The sequence below is a fragment of the Syngnathus floridae genome, chromosome 11 (genome assembly GCF_059516105.1).
Source record: "Syngnathus floridae isolate MCC-2025c chromosome 11, RoL_Sflo_1.0, whole genome shotgun sequence".
Lineage (NCBI taxonomy): Eukaryota > Metazoa > Chordata > Actinopteri > Syngnathiformes > Syngnathidae > Syngnathus > Syngnathus floridae.
The window spans coordinates 6083026-6098188 of NC_142423.1; the positions used below are offsets into that span (position 1 = coordinate 6083026).

A 15163-nucleotide genomic window follows, 5' to 3' on the forward strand; every position below is an offset into this window, starting at 1 on the left:
TCGAAAGGAGATAGTTTAGCCAACAGAACTCAAAGCCCAATATGATTAATGTTTTGATGAATAAACCACTGATGCAAAACACAGACATGTAAATTTTACATGCCAAATTGTGTTCTATTTCAATGTACTCTGTAGTCGGATATGTTAAGGAGTGAAACATGATCGATATCAAAACAGCCCCTTTTCTTTTTTCAAATTGAGTTGTTTCCATTTTGGCAAATTTGCAAACTGGTCTTTGCTGATTCCAAATATGTGGCAGAAGTCTTTGTCGGTAAGGTATTTCTGAAAAGCAGTCGACAAAATACAAGATTATATTTTAGAGACTGGCTTTGTTTCATGCAGTCATATGAAAATGAATAAAACCAACGCATACCTCTTTCTGGGTTGGATCAACATTTCTAGGCAATTCGTTGACAAGCTTTTTGACTAAAACCTCAGCAGGAAAACACTGAAAGCTTGCATCATTTTCAGCATCGCTATGAACCTAGAAAGTGACAGCAACACTCAAACAATGATGTTTATCAACTCGTCACGTAAAAAAACATCAAAAGTGTTCTGTACGTACACTGAAAACATCGACAAGGCTCGCCACGTTTCCCAGCTCCTTCTTCAGTTGCTCGTAGCTCTTGCCCTCCTGCCAGGCAATTAAAAACACTTCATTAAGTAAACTTGTAAAAGCAAAAGAAGATCCATGTAAGAGATGCTATGAAAATTCTAAAGGGTGTGGTCAAGTTGTCTTGTTAGGTCAAACATTTTGTACCACGTTAGTACAGTAGTCGAATAAAAAATACATTTAAAAGACTCACCTGCAAAATATCATTAAATTAATATTAGCAAATTTTTGACTCAACAATTTACGCTTCATTGAAAACCCGCTTACACTCCATTTGTAAGGATCCCAAGCAGTGAACCAGCCAGTGAAGGTGAGTGGCTCGAACCCTTGCTTGACCAAGATGATAGGTGTGTCAGGATCTCTGTCGCCTGGGTGTGTGTGCAGGTACTCCTGGCTGGTCACCACTGCCTCTTTGCGTTCTAATCTGTTGGCCTCCTTACCGATCCACAGAAACACCTGATAAGGCAGAATAAGCATTATTATTCTGCATATTAAGACAATATTGTATGCTTAGGTTCTGGTACGCTTCCTCTTCACGACCTGGTCCCATGTGTCTAGTAGCATGACATCATCTTCATTGAGGTCATCCTGCGTGAACTGGGTCACCTCGGTCACGACGAAACGTCCCGACTTGTTGGAGCATTCGAACAGGCGTGGCTCATGGTCCAAAACAGTCTGCTGCAGCCTGGGGGGGGGCGACACACAAATAAAATAATTATAGTTTTTTTTAAATAATGTTAACAACTAGGTTTCATTTGAGAAAAAAATATCATAGGGAGGTTTGCTTGAAAACATTTAAATTTTATCTTAACAGTTGATGATTTGAAAATGATCCAGAGTGCCATTTGAATATAATAACCCGCTGAAAACATATTTTATATAATAATTTGGAAAAAGCTGTCAGAGGGGACAAAAACTCCCGCCTGCTCCAAACAAACCCGTGCGCCAACTTTACCTTTTGTCATTGGCGTAGGGTGCCTGACCTCCCAGCATCTCCCAGAAATCCAAAGGTTCGAGACCCTCGGCAACAATCTGGCTATAGAAGCCCAGCGAGTTGTGTCCGATCACGGAGCTGATCTCCTTTGCCATGTCCCTCTCGTCTCCGCTTGCTCCCTACAAACGCCAGACGTCAATTAGCTTTTAAATGACACCGTTGTTACGTTTGAAGGCCTTCTCCGTACCTTTCCACACCACAGATACAGTCCACTCTGACTCTTGAGCAGAAACACGTCGTTGGAGTTGAGAGAAGAGGCCAACGCTGGAACCTCAATTGCTTTCGTATTGGAGGGCTCATAACCATGAACCTGGAACAGTCGCACTGGCGGGTCGGGTTCAGAAAGTCCTTTTCTAGATGAGCCCCCCTGACAGAAAAGGATTACGTACATTACATGAGACAAAAACAAAATCCCACTGGCATCCAATTTGGTCAAACCTCAAAGATGACCATTCTGCCTTTGAAAATGGCCAAAAAGTGTCTGGGTTCTTTTCCCATGGTCACTCTGACTTGAACCGGCGCCCCACCGTACATGTGGTCCATATCGATGGCGTGAAGCACAGACGCCGCCAGTTCGTCCTGTGTGGCATGACGGCCCTAAAACAGCACGTGATGGTTTTAGTTTGGTTCAACCTTCAAAGATGAAGCGGGAAGTGTTGGGGCTTCACCTGCCATATGTAGAGTATGAAGCTCTGCTTGTTGTTCACCATGTAAGAGTAGAGGATCAAGTAACAGTCTCCTCCGTAGAAGTAGCCGTGACGATGAGCGTCCACGGGCACCAGCTCCAGATTTTCAATTCTCCAAACCTAAGTGGAATCAATTTGATAAGCTCATGTGAAGCCCCCAGCAACTGTGATGTCATTTTCAGCAAGTGGCAAAATGGCCGCTCCCTGAGATGGATCCATTTTGCTGCTTAATTCATTTTCCACAAGTGAAATATTAATACCGTGTTCAGACTAGTCGGGGTAAAAGGAATGTTAATGAGGCTTAAAAAGTATTTTAGACGGCAGATATTTTGTCACAAACCTCCACTTGACCTGTACCATCGTCAACCATCCTTTCTTGTGCAGCAATCTCTGGCATCTCATGCATCAGAGCGACATCAAATTTCTCTTGTGTGACAATCGCTAAAACAGTGCAGAAAAAAAATGATTCACTAAGTCACGACAATTATTTGACGATACGTGCAGCCATGTTGTGTATTCCATACCAACTTTGCCTCTTGTGTGTGCTTTTCCCAGGCCTTGTGTTTGGTCCTTCACCATCCACGTCTGGAATAACTGCTTAAAATGTGCCGACTCGGCTCCGTCATTCATCACCTCCACGTTTGTGGTGCTGGGGTAGTCTTTTGCTTTGATAAACTCCTACCAGGACCAGTCGCACAGTGTGTAAACACGCTACTCATCACCGACAAGATATCTAGATGTGCGTCAACTCACCATAGCTCTGGATATGGCCATCTGTTTCTCAGCTTTATTGGCCTTCTTCCCTTTCCATACAAACAATTTTGAGCCAGCATGGTCCAGAATGTAGCAGTCCTGCATAGATTTGACAAATGGCTCTCAAAACATCAACATTGGGAAATATTAGAAGAAGAAAAAAGTATTACACGATTGGATCAGATAATAAATGCTCGGTGACGCAGCTAGATAAAAATACAGTAACTCACATTATTGTTCAGCAGTTCTTGCACCAGTGGTCTGCGAGCAACTTCTACGACCTTCATCTGCCCTTTAGCGTCTGACACACTGGAAAAAGTACACAAAAAGAAGACAACTCATCACACATACTGGAAGAAGCAGACTGAAGCGCAATGTTGTCCCAGTGGGTGGAGCTTACTGGTAAAGAGTGAGTTTTCCTATTTGTTCCTGGTTAGGGGCTTCATCAAGCGGTCCATCTGTCAGATGGATGCGCCTCTGCCCAAGAACGTCAATCATATTCTCCATGATTTCAGGACTGTTGTCCTCCTCGTCACCCTCGATCACCTTGATCTCGGCACGACCACCTCGCTCTCTGTCTCGAATATCTTTGGCCAGCAGCATGCCCTGAGGGTCCACAACAGATTTTTAAAAGGTATGACATCACCACATTACAATGCTGCAGAAAAAAAAATGTCAATCACAATAATCTTACTTTAAGTCTTTCCTGACTGTTGCTCTTTGGTCCATTCCACTGGATGATGACCTTACCGATGTCCAACAAAAACACATCCCCCAGGTTGAAGCTCTTCCAGGAAAGCACCACCTGAAACCAGTCGGAGTGTGCGTACACAAGGTGCTCTGTGCCCCTGGTGTTACATAAGCGGCCTGAAATCCCACGCTCACCTCCTTGGCCACCACCCGTTTCCTCCCTTTGACATGAAGCAGCCTCTGTACGTCGTAGGTGTTGACTTCGGTGTGCTTCATGCCCGATACAACTCCGCCTTTCTTGTAGCTGCAGTTTGTGAGACAAGACTGAGAGATCATCTAGGTTAACCCCCCCACACACCCCGACTTCCACTTTCACTCACATTATGCCATGCTTAAAATAACCCCTGAATACATCGGACTCGTGGTCTTGAACTTCTCGGAGCTGAATCGGCGAGGAACCCAAATAGTCATCCAACTGTGTGGCGTAAAGTGCAGCCGCCCCTTGCTCATCCAGTGAGGACTGTGAGCCGATCCAGAAGTGGATGTTGCAGTGCTGGGAGCCTTTGACTTTCGGGGTCTGGACATTTGAGAGTCATGTGAACAGAAAAGGAGTCCGGATACTTTTGTTTTCCATCATATGAAGATAGATCTTTTACTTACATAGAGAATAACATAGCAGTCGCCTTCATAAAATTGTCCATGTGACTTCTCAGGGACTTGAACAAGCTCCATTTTCTGTTTCACAAGGAGAGAACATCTGTTTTCACCATTACATTGTACCATCTCTGCTACGGAAAGATGTGATGGCGAAACTACACAAGTACCTCAACTCTCCAGATTATGATCCCAGGAGTGTGAGTTACAGCTCTAAATGTGTACTCCATATTGCACGCAGTTGTGGCGGGCCGCTATTGTTTCTTCTTTTCACCTGTTTCAATAAAAAACATCACCCGGGAGACACATAAACAACATCAACAAAACCAATACAATGTTAAACAACCTTACATACCGTGGCTGATTTGCTAACAATAAGCAATCATTAAATACAGCCGGCAAAATTATTTGCATGCATTTGTATTTAGCGAGACTTTTTTCAAAAGTTCTGCCCAATCATTGACCTTGAAGGGAAATTGGTTAAAAACAAGATTGACTTGTATTGTACTTGTACACATACTTTCTTCCATTGCCACAGCGTTTTTTGGACACTAAAAGTAACTAAAATTCTTTAAAAATACATAACAGAAGCTTTGTGATCATTTCTTTGTTTTAAATAATGTATAGCCAACTTGGGTGGGGTCTGCTTTAGGTCGGCGGATCTGTAAGAGTGAGGGCTGCGCTCCTGTGGGAGTGGTTAAAGCCGCAATTAATCATGGCAACTCAAAATGGCTCCGTTCATTCCCTTTAAATGCAACATTTATATTTAATGAGATATTTGAAATTTCATTTTTGTTCATGAACATGCATCCAGTCCCTTCTGGAATAATCTTCTAACACTTCCACGTGATTTTGTAGCCGTGCTTCTCAGAAAAGTGACGAACGACAAGAATCTAAACATCACTTTCTTTTTCCATTTTTTCCAGGACTTCTAGTTACATGTGCCTTAGCACATATGCACTTAAAAAAAGGCATGAATGACAAGTTAAATAACATTTTCAGCCTTGTAAACTCTTAAATGCTATGACTTTGCCGTTTTTCCAGGAATCCTTGCATGTGCCTCAACTGGAATGACGTCATGTAAGTTACTGGCCAAAATGAAATAAAATGACACAGCATTCCAAATTGAGAGTACTGGAAAATGGTCATGAATCAACAGCACGAGCACAGCGGGTCACTTAGTATTTTTTTTTTTGATTGAAGTGGAAAAAATTGGCACAAAAAGGAGATTATTCCTTTCAGCTTTTTGATCTTGGAAGACCACAGAAGGTGGAAATAATCACAAAGTAGCAGACTAACTTATTACTCACGCCAACGACTGTTTGGCTTCCTGCATTTGTCAGCCCTGTAATTAAAAGTACTGTGATCTGGCAAAGACAAATAACAACCTAAAACGTCCTTTAGTAGAACAATGTTCAACCCAACCATATTTTCAAGTGAAGCCAACAAATTATACTCACAATTATTCAACAGATTTGAACAAAATGTTGGCCTTGCTCAAGATGTCAGGTTCGGTAAATTCTCCATCTGAACACATTGCTTTGGCAACAGGGGACTTTTAAGATGATGATCAGAAAGGCAATGATGTCATAAAGTAGTGTGTCTTCTCTGATGTCATGTTGCTCACGGACGCAACAAAAAGAGTCTTACCAGTCAAAACATTTTGGAATTTGGGGAAGAAATGTCCATCCACGAGTGTTCTATAGCACTTGTCATCATTAGGGTGATGAATTTCAATGTTCTTCCTGAGGTGGCTCCAAAAACATGCGCCTGAGGGTCACTGAAAACTATAAATAGTATTTAAGTATACATGTGAATTTTACTGGTTATGTAGCGTCAATATACTCGTCAGGAAAGATAGATATTTAAAGCATGAACTACAAAACTGAGGCAGACATGCTGACTCATACTCTACTTTTTTTGCTGCTCTTGTTTTTCCTCAAGCACATCAGGTTTTAATAATAATAAAATAAGTGCATATATTTAACAATATTAATAAATTAAAGGTAAAGTTCAACAACAGGTAGAATTTAACTCTGAAACGTCATAGCTATAAATGACAACGCATGGTAAAATCCAGATTACACAAGTTATTATAGGTCAAAATTAAAAGATAAAAAGGCTATTTCAAAAACCTGATGTGCTACAAAAAAAAGGATTTTTTTTAAATCTGTTTCAAAAATGTTTAGGGACACATCTCTGTTGACCAGTGGTCCTGCTATCACAAACTAATTTTTATAAAAAAGTAGAAGAGATTACATGTATCTTCTTCGATTCGGAAACAAGGAGGAACAGGCCTGCCTCTTCCATCTCCACCAGATGTTGGTGGCTCCTCCCACTGAGCTCAGCTGGACATTCCAGCCCACCTCTGGGGATCTGCCGGTTCCTCCACACACTCGCCAGTCTACGGGAGCAGGAAGAGACAACATGAGAGGACTCGTTGTCTTCATCAGTACGCTGTGTTTGGCCGGCGCACAGCACCAGGCTCTGATTGACTACTTGGAGCGGCGGCTGCTTGCCATTGAGGTGAGGCTTTGCTTCTTGCACTCTATGAGGAAACTTCCAGCAAAAGGGGGCAAAGGCAATGGAATGCAGAAGTGCGTCAACCCCTGTGGAAAAGTTTTCAATTATGTATGCCGCTCATGTTCCATTTAGTCACCTTTGACAGGGAGGACGTCAAATGACGCATTACATTCATCTGGAATGTTAAAATGGCAGAACAAGTTGGAATTGCCAAGTTTTGCATTTATCAAGCTAATCAAGGAAGTTGTTACATCAATATCCTGTCTGGAAAGTCTCCAGCGAGTTTCTTAGAATGTCTTATCCTTTAATGGTACGGTGTACCACAAAAGGATAACAGCTTGGCGTCAAGGAAAATTCATGGTACTTTGAATTTCTAACGTGGATTATGGATGAAATCCATGTAAATGTTGTGCTTTGACATTCCTTTTTTTTTTTTCCTAAATCTGCGCTTCCGTATCTGACCTCGCCCGCTTCAACAAAACAGGATCGCATCTCGTTATGGCACGAGCAGGCTACTCGCTACGCCACGGAGCTGCGGGAACTCAAGCAACATATGGTTTCGCAGCTTGAGAACCTGGACAAAGAGAAGGAGACACTCCGTGAGAGTTTGGACAGCATGGGGACGCGGGTGGACAGGGTGGAGCGTGAGCTGGACTACTTGGAGACTCAGAACGGCGGCGCTCAGCCGTGCGTGGATATGGATGACAAGCTGATCGAGCAGCACGTCACTCAGGTGCAGGAGAAGCAGAAGACCAAATACTTCAAACAAACTGGTAAGATTGTGCTTGGAAGTAAAAAATTGACATTAGGATTATGAGGACAAAAATTTCTGTCTTCCAATTGTGTTGCTCTCCTTAGACTGCAACGACATGCTCTCCACCATCAAAGCTATGAAGATTTTGAAGAGAGTGGGAGGTTCCAAGGGGATGTGGACCAGAGACACTGGCGTGGGCTCTGGGAAGGTCTTCATCTTTAACGGAACCAATGAAGACACCATCTTTGAATTTTCCAATGTGCAAGACTTCACTCGTTCGCAAAGCCTGTCTGACTCCAAGGAGCTGAAGCTTCCATCCGCCTGGAGTGGGACGGGACACATCATTTACAAAAATCACGCCTATCTCGTCATTCAGGCCGACGAGTTGACGCTGGTCAAATATGACTTGAGGAACAAGTCTGTGGCAGATAGCGTGGTGTTGCCGGATTGGGACTACATTCCTGTGTACGGTCTGAGCCCCGAAACCGTGATGGACCTGGCTGTGGATGAAGAAGGCTTGTGGGCCATTTACGCAACACATCAGAATGAGCAGCACATCTCTCTGGCTAAGATGGACAGCGGATCTCTGAGTATCGAGCAGACGTGGGACACCAGCTGCCCCAGGCAGAAAGCAGAAGCTGCCTTCGTCATCTGCGGCACGCTATACGTGGTCTACAACACGGAGCAGCCCGGCCGCTCTCACGTCCAATGCGTGTTCGACGTCAATGACATGGTAAGCAATGAAGACGCGCCGCTGGTTTACTTCCCTAAACGTTACGGCGCTCACGCCAGTCTCAAGTACAACCCGCTGGAGAAGTTGCTCTACGCTTGGGATGATGGCTACCAGATTCTCTACAAACTTGTCATGAAGAAGAAACTTGAGGTTTAGCATCAAACGAGAGAATTGCCAACCCACATTGTGGTAGCTGAGTAGTTTTGGCCGCACTGCGTCGTGTGAGCCTACTGGCGAGTGAACCTTCAACATCTTTTGGAGTATTATTGTCTGTTGTGTCTCTTTATATTGTATGTTTACTGTACAGTACATTAATGAAAGTGTCCATTTCTTCACATTGTGACTTTTAACTGCTGACAACCTTCTGCCCAGAGGGATCTTGTACTTTTATTATTCTTTGATATTTCTGTGATTTTGCCTTTAAAAAAAAAAATCTGCATTCCATTTTCACTCACTCAATGGAAAAGATTCATCAGTAAGCTAAAACTCTTGTTTTCACTGAAGCAGAAGGACAGTCTAAATATCTGCAGGCATAACTCAATTTCCTACTGGTTTCCACTAAGCTCTTACATGAGCAGTGCTTTGTCTTGATATGGTTTTGCCTGGTTGTGATTATAGCTCATAAAAGCAAAACCAACTCAGCCTGATTGAGATATAGTTTACTTAATGGAGTTATAATGAAATACAAACATGTGTAATCCCCCAGAGTTAGTTTGTGTGTTCCATGTAATCAAATGTGACAGTCGTGGTTCAAATCATTGCAAAGAATTTTAGTTCAAGCTCACAGCAACATTAGCAAACAATTTGGTGTTTGATGGTATTTGCTAGCTGGCTAGCATGGTTGCGTTTCCCTCTTTACACTGCGCATATCTGTGAACCAAGTCTGATCGTGTTGAGTTGTTTTTGACAAAATAAAATTGATGAAAAGTAACAACTTGGTCGACTATTAATATCATCCAAGATTTAGTGATTAGAAATGAAGCTTCAAATTTGCTTCATGAACCAGGTGTGAACCAGAAACCGAACTGAACCCCAACAGTTATATAAACACATTTATTTATTTATTTTCAACTGTCAACAAGCAATAGCCATAAAAGGGGCAGGTAAAATCTAGTGTACGAAAGATGTGACAACCTACCAGACTGTAAAATCTGAAAATAAAGCAAACTTTGCATAAATATAAGACATTTTCATTTTTGTTGACTTCTTATAGCCGGAAATTTGAACGAACAATAAACGTTGGTATTTGCACTATCCCGAAACGTGTGCTATCAATTTCTAAATTCTAAAATTTGGACAGCCTAAGGCCGGAACACGAATATAAAACAAACAAGTCTCTGGGCACAAAACTACAATATGTCTACGAATACCTACGTACATTAGAGGGTGACAATATTTAGTTTAACGATGGCAAATATGGACAAACAGAACAATGTTAGGTCTACAGAACAGACAAGAACATTTCAAACAGTTTTTAAAGTATCAAAAGAGCATCAAAAGGATACCACTCATCAAGTGAGATCACTTACGGCTTGTTGTCGTGAAAAGAACCTGCTGCTTTTTTTTTTATGAGATTTTACACAATTCAAAGTCTCAGATGAGGCAGAGGCATGGTGACATCACGGAAGAAGCGATGGACTAGAGCGTTTTTGGCCGATAACCTTTTGTTTGGATCGTAATGCAGCATTTCCTGAAAGACAAGCAGAATACTTTTTTGTAGCGGCTGCAGACTTTAACTGAGCCAGTGCAAATATTTCATAACAGAAAAATCTCGCGGGACACCACTTCCAAGTCGAGACGAAGACAAAAATGAGGGAAATGTTCTCACTCGTAGCAGATCTCTTCCATCCTCATCCAGGAGTGGAACCACTTTGGATAGATCCTGACGGGCCCAGTTGGGGAACGACGGTTTGTAGTCCGGCATGGACGTGACTCCCGGCCACGTGGCTTCATCGGGGGTACCGAGGGTGCGGAAAATGCGGAAGAGCTGGTCTATCTCCGAGTCGCCGGGGAACAGGGCCCTCCTTGTGATCTAAGAAAGATTTCGCGGAGTGTCACAAAGCGTGGCAGTTGGTACACTCTAGAAAGACTGGAGGAGTGGAAACCATCCACTTAAATTCTGTGCCATGCCGCAGAGAGCAGCACATGGGGATTGAGACAGCAGGCTTATTTTAATGACTAGAGAAAAACAAAGCCAAGGTCATCTTGGAAAATCCTCAACTGCATTGAGAAGATTAGCATTATTTTCAAAGCCAAAAATGACAGCACTAGGAAAACCTGCTCAAAATGGAAAAATAGGATATTTCCACATAATCCAGGTTATGAATGCTACAAAAGTCCGAGTAAAAATTGTGGGATTTGCTGACTCACAATGAAGAGATGCAGTGGCCCAAAGCAAAAATCGTAATCATTAAGTAAAAAACATTCGACTGCACATGCACTTTTAGATTTTGTAGAAACCACTAAAATGGCGATGGATCGAAAACTATATAGTATTGGAATATTTCTTGATATTAAAAAGGCCTTTGACACAATTCATCATGAAATATTGATTGAGAAATCGTATAGATATGGGGTAAAGGGTACAGCCTTAAAATGGATCAGGAGTTACTTAAAAAATAGAACCCAATTTGTACAGGTAGAGACCAACAGGTCACCTACATTGAAAATAACGTGTGGCGTCCCCCAAGGGTCAATTTTGGGCCCTAGGTTATTCACACTATACATAAATGACATTGCAAAGGCATGTTCCCTCAAAATGGTAATGTTTGCCGATGACACCAGTATATTATGTACTGGACATAATTTAAGACACATGGAAGCTTGTATAAACAGAGAAATGTCAATTTTACAAGCTTGATTCAATGCAAATAAATTATCTTTAAATCCATCCAAAACTAAATATATGCTATTTGGGAAAAGAAAACCAAGCGAAGACTTAAACTTAGTGTCAAACGGTACCAAGATCGAACGAGTTAATGAGTATCAAATGCTTGGCATAACACTTGATTGTTTACTTAACTGGAAACAACAAATTACAAACTTGTGCAAAAAAATATCAAGAAATATGGCCATTCTGTGGAGGCTGCAAAATAAAATTAGTACATCTGCTTTAAGAATAATGTATTTGACACTCATAGAGCCACATCTACATTATTGTTCAGAGGTCTGGGGTCACGCATACCAGACATCAATAGAACCACTTTACAAACAACAGAAAAGAGCACTGAGGATCATTTGCAAAAAGCTGTACAATTCTCACACGAACAACCTCTTTATAAACACTGGAATCCTGAAGCTCCAAGACTTAATCACTTTTGCAGGACTGTTAAATGTGTACAAAGCTTCTAGATGTATGCTACCAGCAAATATTCAAAGCCTATTCACCCTGAGGGACACAAAACACGACCTCAGAGGATTATTAAACTTTGACCAACGACAAGTGTCCAGTACACTCGGAGGGCAATCGCTGACGGTTGTCGGTGTAAGAAATTGGAACAAACTAAACTCTGACCTAAAACTATCCGAAAATTTCAAGGACTTCAAGAAAAAACTGAGAGCCTCTCTCATATCAAATTACGTAAGCTGAGTCCGCGGCAACCCTGGGACGAAAGCATTGATAGCTGTTTGTTACACTCGATACAAATCATTCAAATTCCAAATATTAGCATCATACATAACCATACATTTTTGATGTTGGCTATTTTGAAACTAAATGTGTAAATGCACTAATGTACAAATATTAGCATCATACATAACCAGAAATTTTTATGTTGACTATTTTAAAATTAATGTGTTACATAATATCTGTGAAGACTCTCATGAAATTGCTGTGTGATAAGTATCTGTGAAAACACGAAAAATCTTTGTATGAAAGTTTTGGGACGGGACTCGATAAGCAAGACTGCTTCCACCCGTTCTGTTTTCGGCAAGTACGAAACGAACTCTAAGCTTTGTAAAGAAAGTGTGACTTTGATGATGTCTGTGTACAAGCTGAAATAAACAAAAAAAAAAAAAAATAAAAAATTCCCAAATGAAGATTTTTACCATCTCAGCAAAAATGCAGCCCAGACTCCAGATATCGACAGCCGTGGAGTAAAACTTGCAGCCCAGCAGAATTTCCGGTGCTCTGTACCACAATGTTACCACCTGGGCAAAAAGACAGAACATTTTGGTATACAAAAACATGAAGAAAAAAGTCGCACTTTGTCATTTACCTCGTGTGTGTACGTGCGCACGGGCACGCCGAATGCTCTCGCCAGACCGAAGTCAGCCAGCTTGATCTCACCCTGAGCGTTGATGAGCAGGTTCTGAGGCTTAAGGTCACGATGGAGGACCCTGTGGGAATGGCAGAAGGCCAAACCTTGCAGCAGCTGGAAAAGATAACTCTGCAGACATAAAGGAAATTTACATTAATGTCTTTGATTCATAACCAGGACAGTAAATAAATTGACTAAAGAGGTCGATGGAAACACAATGTTTACCTTAATCAAAGCGAGCGGGATGCCAGTGACTGTGGAAGAATCCATGAACTTCTTTAGATCCTGGTTTAGGAACTCAAACACAAGGTAGAGCTTGTTCTCCGTGTGGATGACATCATGCAACCTTAAAAGCATCGGAAGATTTTAAAACTTTGTAAATTAGACAACAACATTGCATGCGACGGTTGGTGCTTACTTGACAATGTTTGGGTGACTGAGTTCTTTGAGGAGGGAAATTTCCCGAATGGCAGTGCTTGGAACACCCTCAGTTTCCCTGGGGAGAAAAAATATTGATATATTGCTGATTGATCGATGACATAATTTTCCACCAGATGGCAGAAGGTGAATAATTAACCTGTATATCCACCTGCAGCTGTTCATACAACAGCATAGTCATGGCACCGCTGAGTAAATTCTAAACTTATTACTCATGTAAAATATGTGCGGTGGTCCAAAAAGTTTGAAAACACTGCAGTGGAGGGTGCAGTGTCTCCAATTCTCAATTCTGCGGTACTCAGGCTCACTCTAGTGGTACTTGGAAAAAATCACTGCCTAAGTACAGTCAAGTTATATTTAACTTTTTAATGCAATTAAGGCACATGTCCAAACAACGCATAATCTTACAATGACTTATATTGTATAATTGTATGCACACTTAGACCCACTACGCTACTGTATTTTAAAGTGGATCCTTATGATGGTTCTTTAAGGGTCCATTGTTTTTTGTCCTTTTAGTGGTACTTTTGAAAGTTTGAGAACGACCAGTTTATGACAAGAACAACAAGTACCACTGGCTCCAAAGTCCAGCCTTTCTTTAGACGTCATCTTACTATTCTTTTGTTTCAGTACAATCCAAAAATTGTAATTTGACTTTTATCCAGCGATGCATATACAAAAAGGATACTCTTGAATTTAGTGTTACATTGACAGTAAAATGCTTTTAAGTATTGGTCAGTATTTCTCCCGGTGCTCGCACACTCCAGCAACGCATGGAGACTTTGGCCCCATATCATGAACACAAAGCAGGGTTCGTTGAGCAACACAAAGCGGGCTGTTGACCACACGACCTTCCCAGCTGACTTACGTGTCCAGCCTGATCTTCTTGAGCGCGACCGTTTCCCCCGTGTTCTTGTTCTTGGCTTTGTACACCACTCCATAAGTTCCCTCTCCTATCTTTTCGACCTTCTGAAAGGAATCCATCTTCCGAGGCTCGGCTGGTGTTCGACGGGAATGTCACGGCTTAAGACAGCTAAAAGCTCAGTCGCGTCTTTTGTGTCCAGCGCGCGGACATTCATCCAACCAACTGCTACTACTAGTTCAAAACTCGCCCGCGTGTTGCGCTCACATACGCACGGCCACCGGAGTAAAGAGTTCCACCGATCGTTAAAATAGTCACCCGGTGACAAAGAAACTGCTTGGTTAACGAGTTTATTAGACCATACGGTGTAAACTAAACGGAAATACCCCGTGTGACAATGTTTGCCGTCCAAACGCAAAACATTTCAGAACCAACACGGCTACGTTTCCCGCGTTGCCACACTGAGCGCGCGTTTTATTTTCTCCAATGTACCGATTGTGGAGGGGGCGGTGTTTCTGGAAATTGTTCCGCGTCTTTGTCGACGCTCTTTGTGTAAACTATTAGAATGAATTTGTAAATAATTTAAGTGCATTTCTAACAGGTTAGTCTAATTTCCATAATTTGGCTTTTGAGTTTAGATAACTGACTTTGGTCGCAATAAACAAACAAAACACTGGCCAGTTACTGGCGCGTAAGTAAATGAAACGTCTACCAGTCACACAAGTCACGTGACGTAGTGACGTTTTACGTAATCTGTGCCGCGTCTCTGGTCTGTTTAGTACACACTGAACGCATTCCATAGTGAGCCCTACCAGCAGAATGAATGAATGAATGAACGAATTAATTAATTAATTAATTTATTTATTTATTTATTAATCATTAATTAATTAATCAATTAAAAGTGAGTGAGTGAGTGAGTGAGTGAGTGAGTGAGTGAGTGAGTGAGTGAGTGAGTGAGTGAGTGAGTGAGTGAGTGAGTGAGTGAGTGAATGAATGAATGAATGAATAGACACCAACTAGATCTATTATTTGTCCTCATAAAATTTTTATTCTCAAGATTTATTCTCATTGCTGCCTGACATACAAAGACAGCAACATATTACAGTGGCCTAAGATAATATACTTTTTAGGAATTAAACAATTTCTTTGTTTTTTATGTTCAAATTCAGGCCCACTATGTTACTGTACTTTTATGATGATCCTT

General features: G+C 41.6%; 4 protein-coding genes across 4 annotated transcripts in view; 1 reads left to right on the forward strand and 3 right to left on the reverse strand.

The window, feature by feature from the left end:
- The window catches only part of mmp19 (matrix metallopeptidase 19), an 82668-nt gene that overhangs the window by 26308 nt on the left and 41197 nt on the right, over positions 1-15163 (reverse strand). The window lies entirely within an intron of this gene.
- Positions 90-5986, reverse strand: avil (advillin). Its single transcript, XM_088390869.1, has 20 exons — positions 5851-5986; positions 4561-4664; positions 4397-4471; positions 4117-4313; positions 3932-4040; positions 3741-3851; positions 3447-3652; positions 3277-3355; positions 3047-3145; positions 2818-2971; positions 2634-2734; positions 2276-2413; positions 2046-2204; positions 1795-1974; positions 1569-1726; positions 1154-1298; positions 881-1069; positions 566-634; positions 374-484; positions 90-282 (listed from the first exon to the last, which is right to left on the reverse strand). Exons 2-20 carry the CDS (start codon positions 4618-4620, stop codon positions 169-171), a joined length of 2454 nt encoding a protein of 817 aa, XP_088246995.1. The 5' UTR covers positions 4621-4664; positions 5851-5986; the 3' UTR covers positions 90-168.
- olfml3b (olfactomedin-like 3b) lies at positions 6049-8735 on the forward strand. Its single transcript, XM_088390870.1, has 3 exons — positions 6049-6916; positions 7398-7686; positions 7772-8735. Exons 1-3 carry the CDS (start codon positions 6650-6652, stop codon positions 8554-8556), a joined length of 1341 nt encoding a protein of 446 aa, XP_088246996.1. The 5' UTR covers positions 6049-6649; the 3' UTR covers positions 8557-8735.
- Positions 9440-14448, reverse strand: cdk2 (cyclin dependent kinase 2). Its single transcript, XM_088390878.1, has 7 exons — positions 13966-14448; positions 13078-13155; positions 12885-13005; positions 12618-12788; positions 12448-12549; positions 10229-10432; positions 9440-10090 (listed from the first exon to the last, which is right to left on the reverse strand). Exons 1-7 carry the CDS (start codon positions 14079-14081, stop codon positions 9986-9988), a joined length of 897 nt encoding a protein of 298 aa, XP_088247004.1. The 5' UTR covers positions 14082-14448; the 3' UTR covers positions 9440-9985.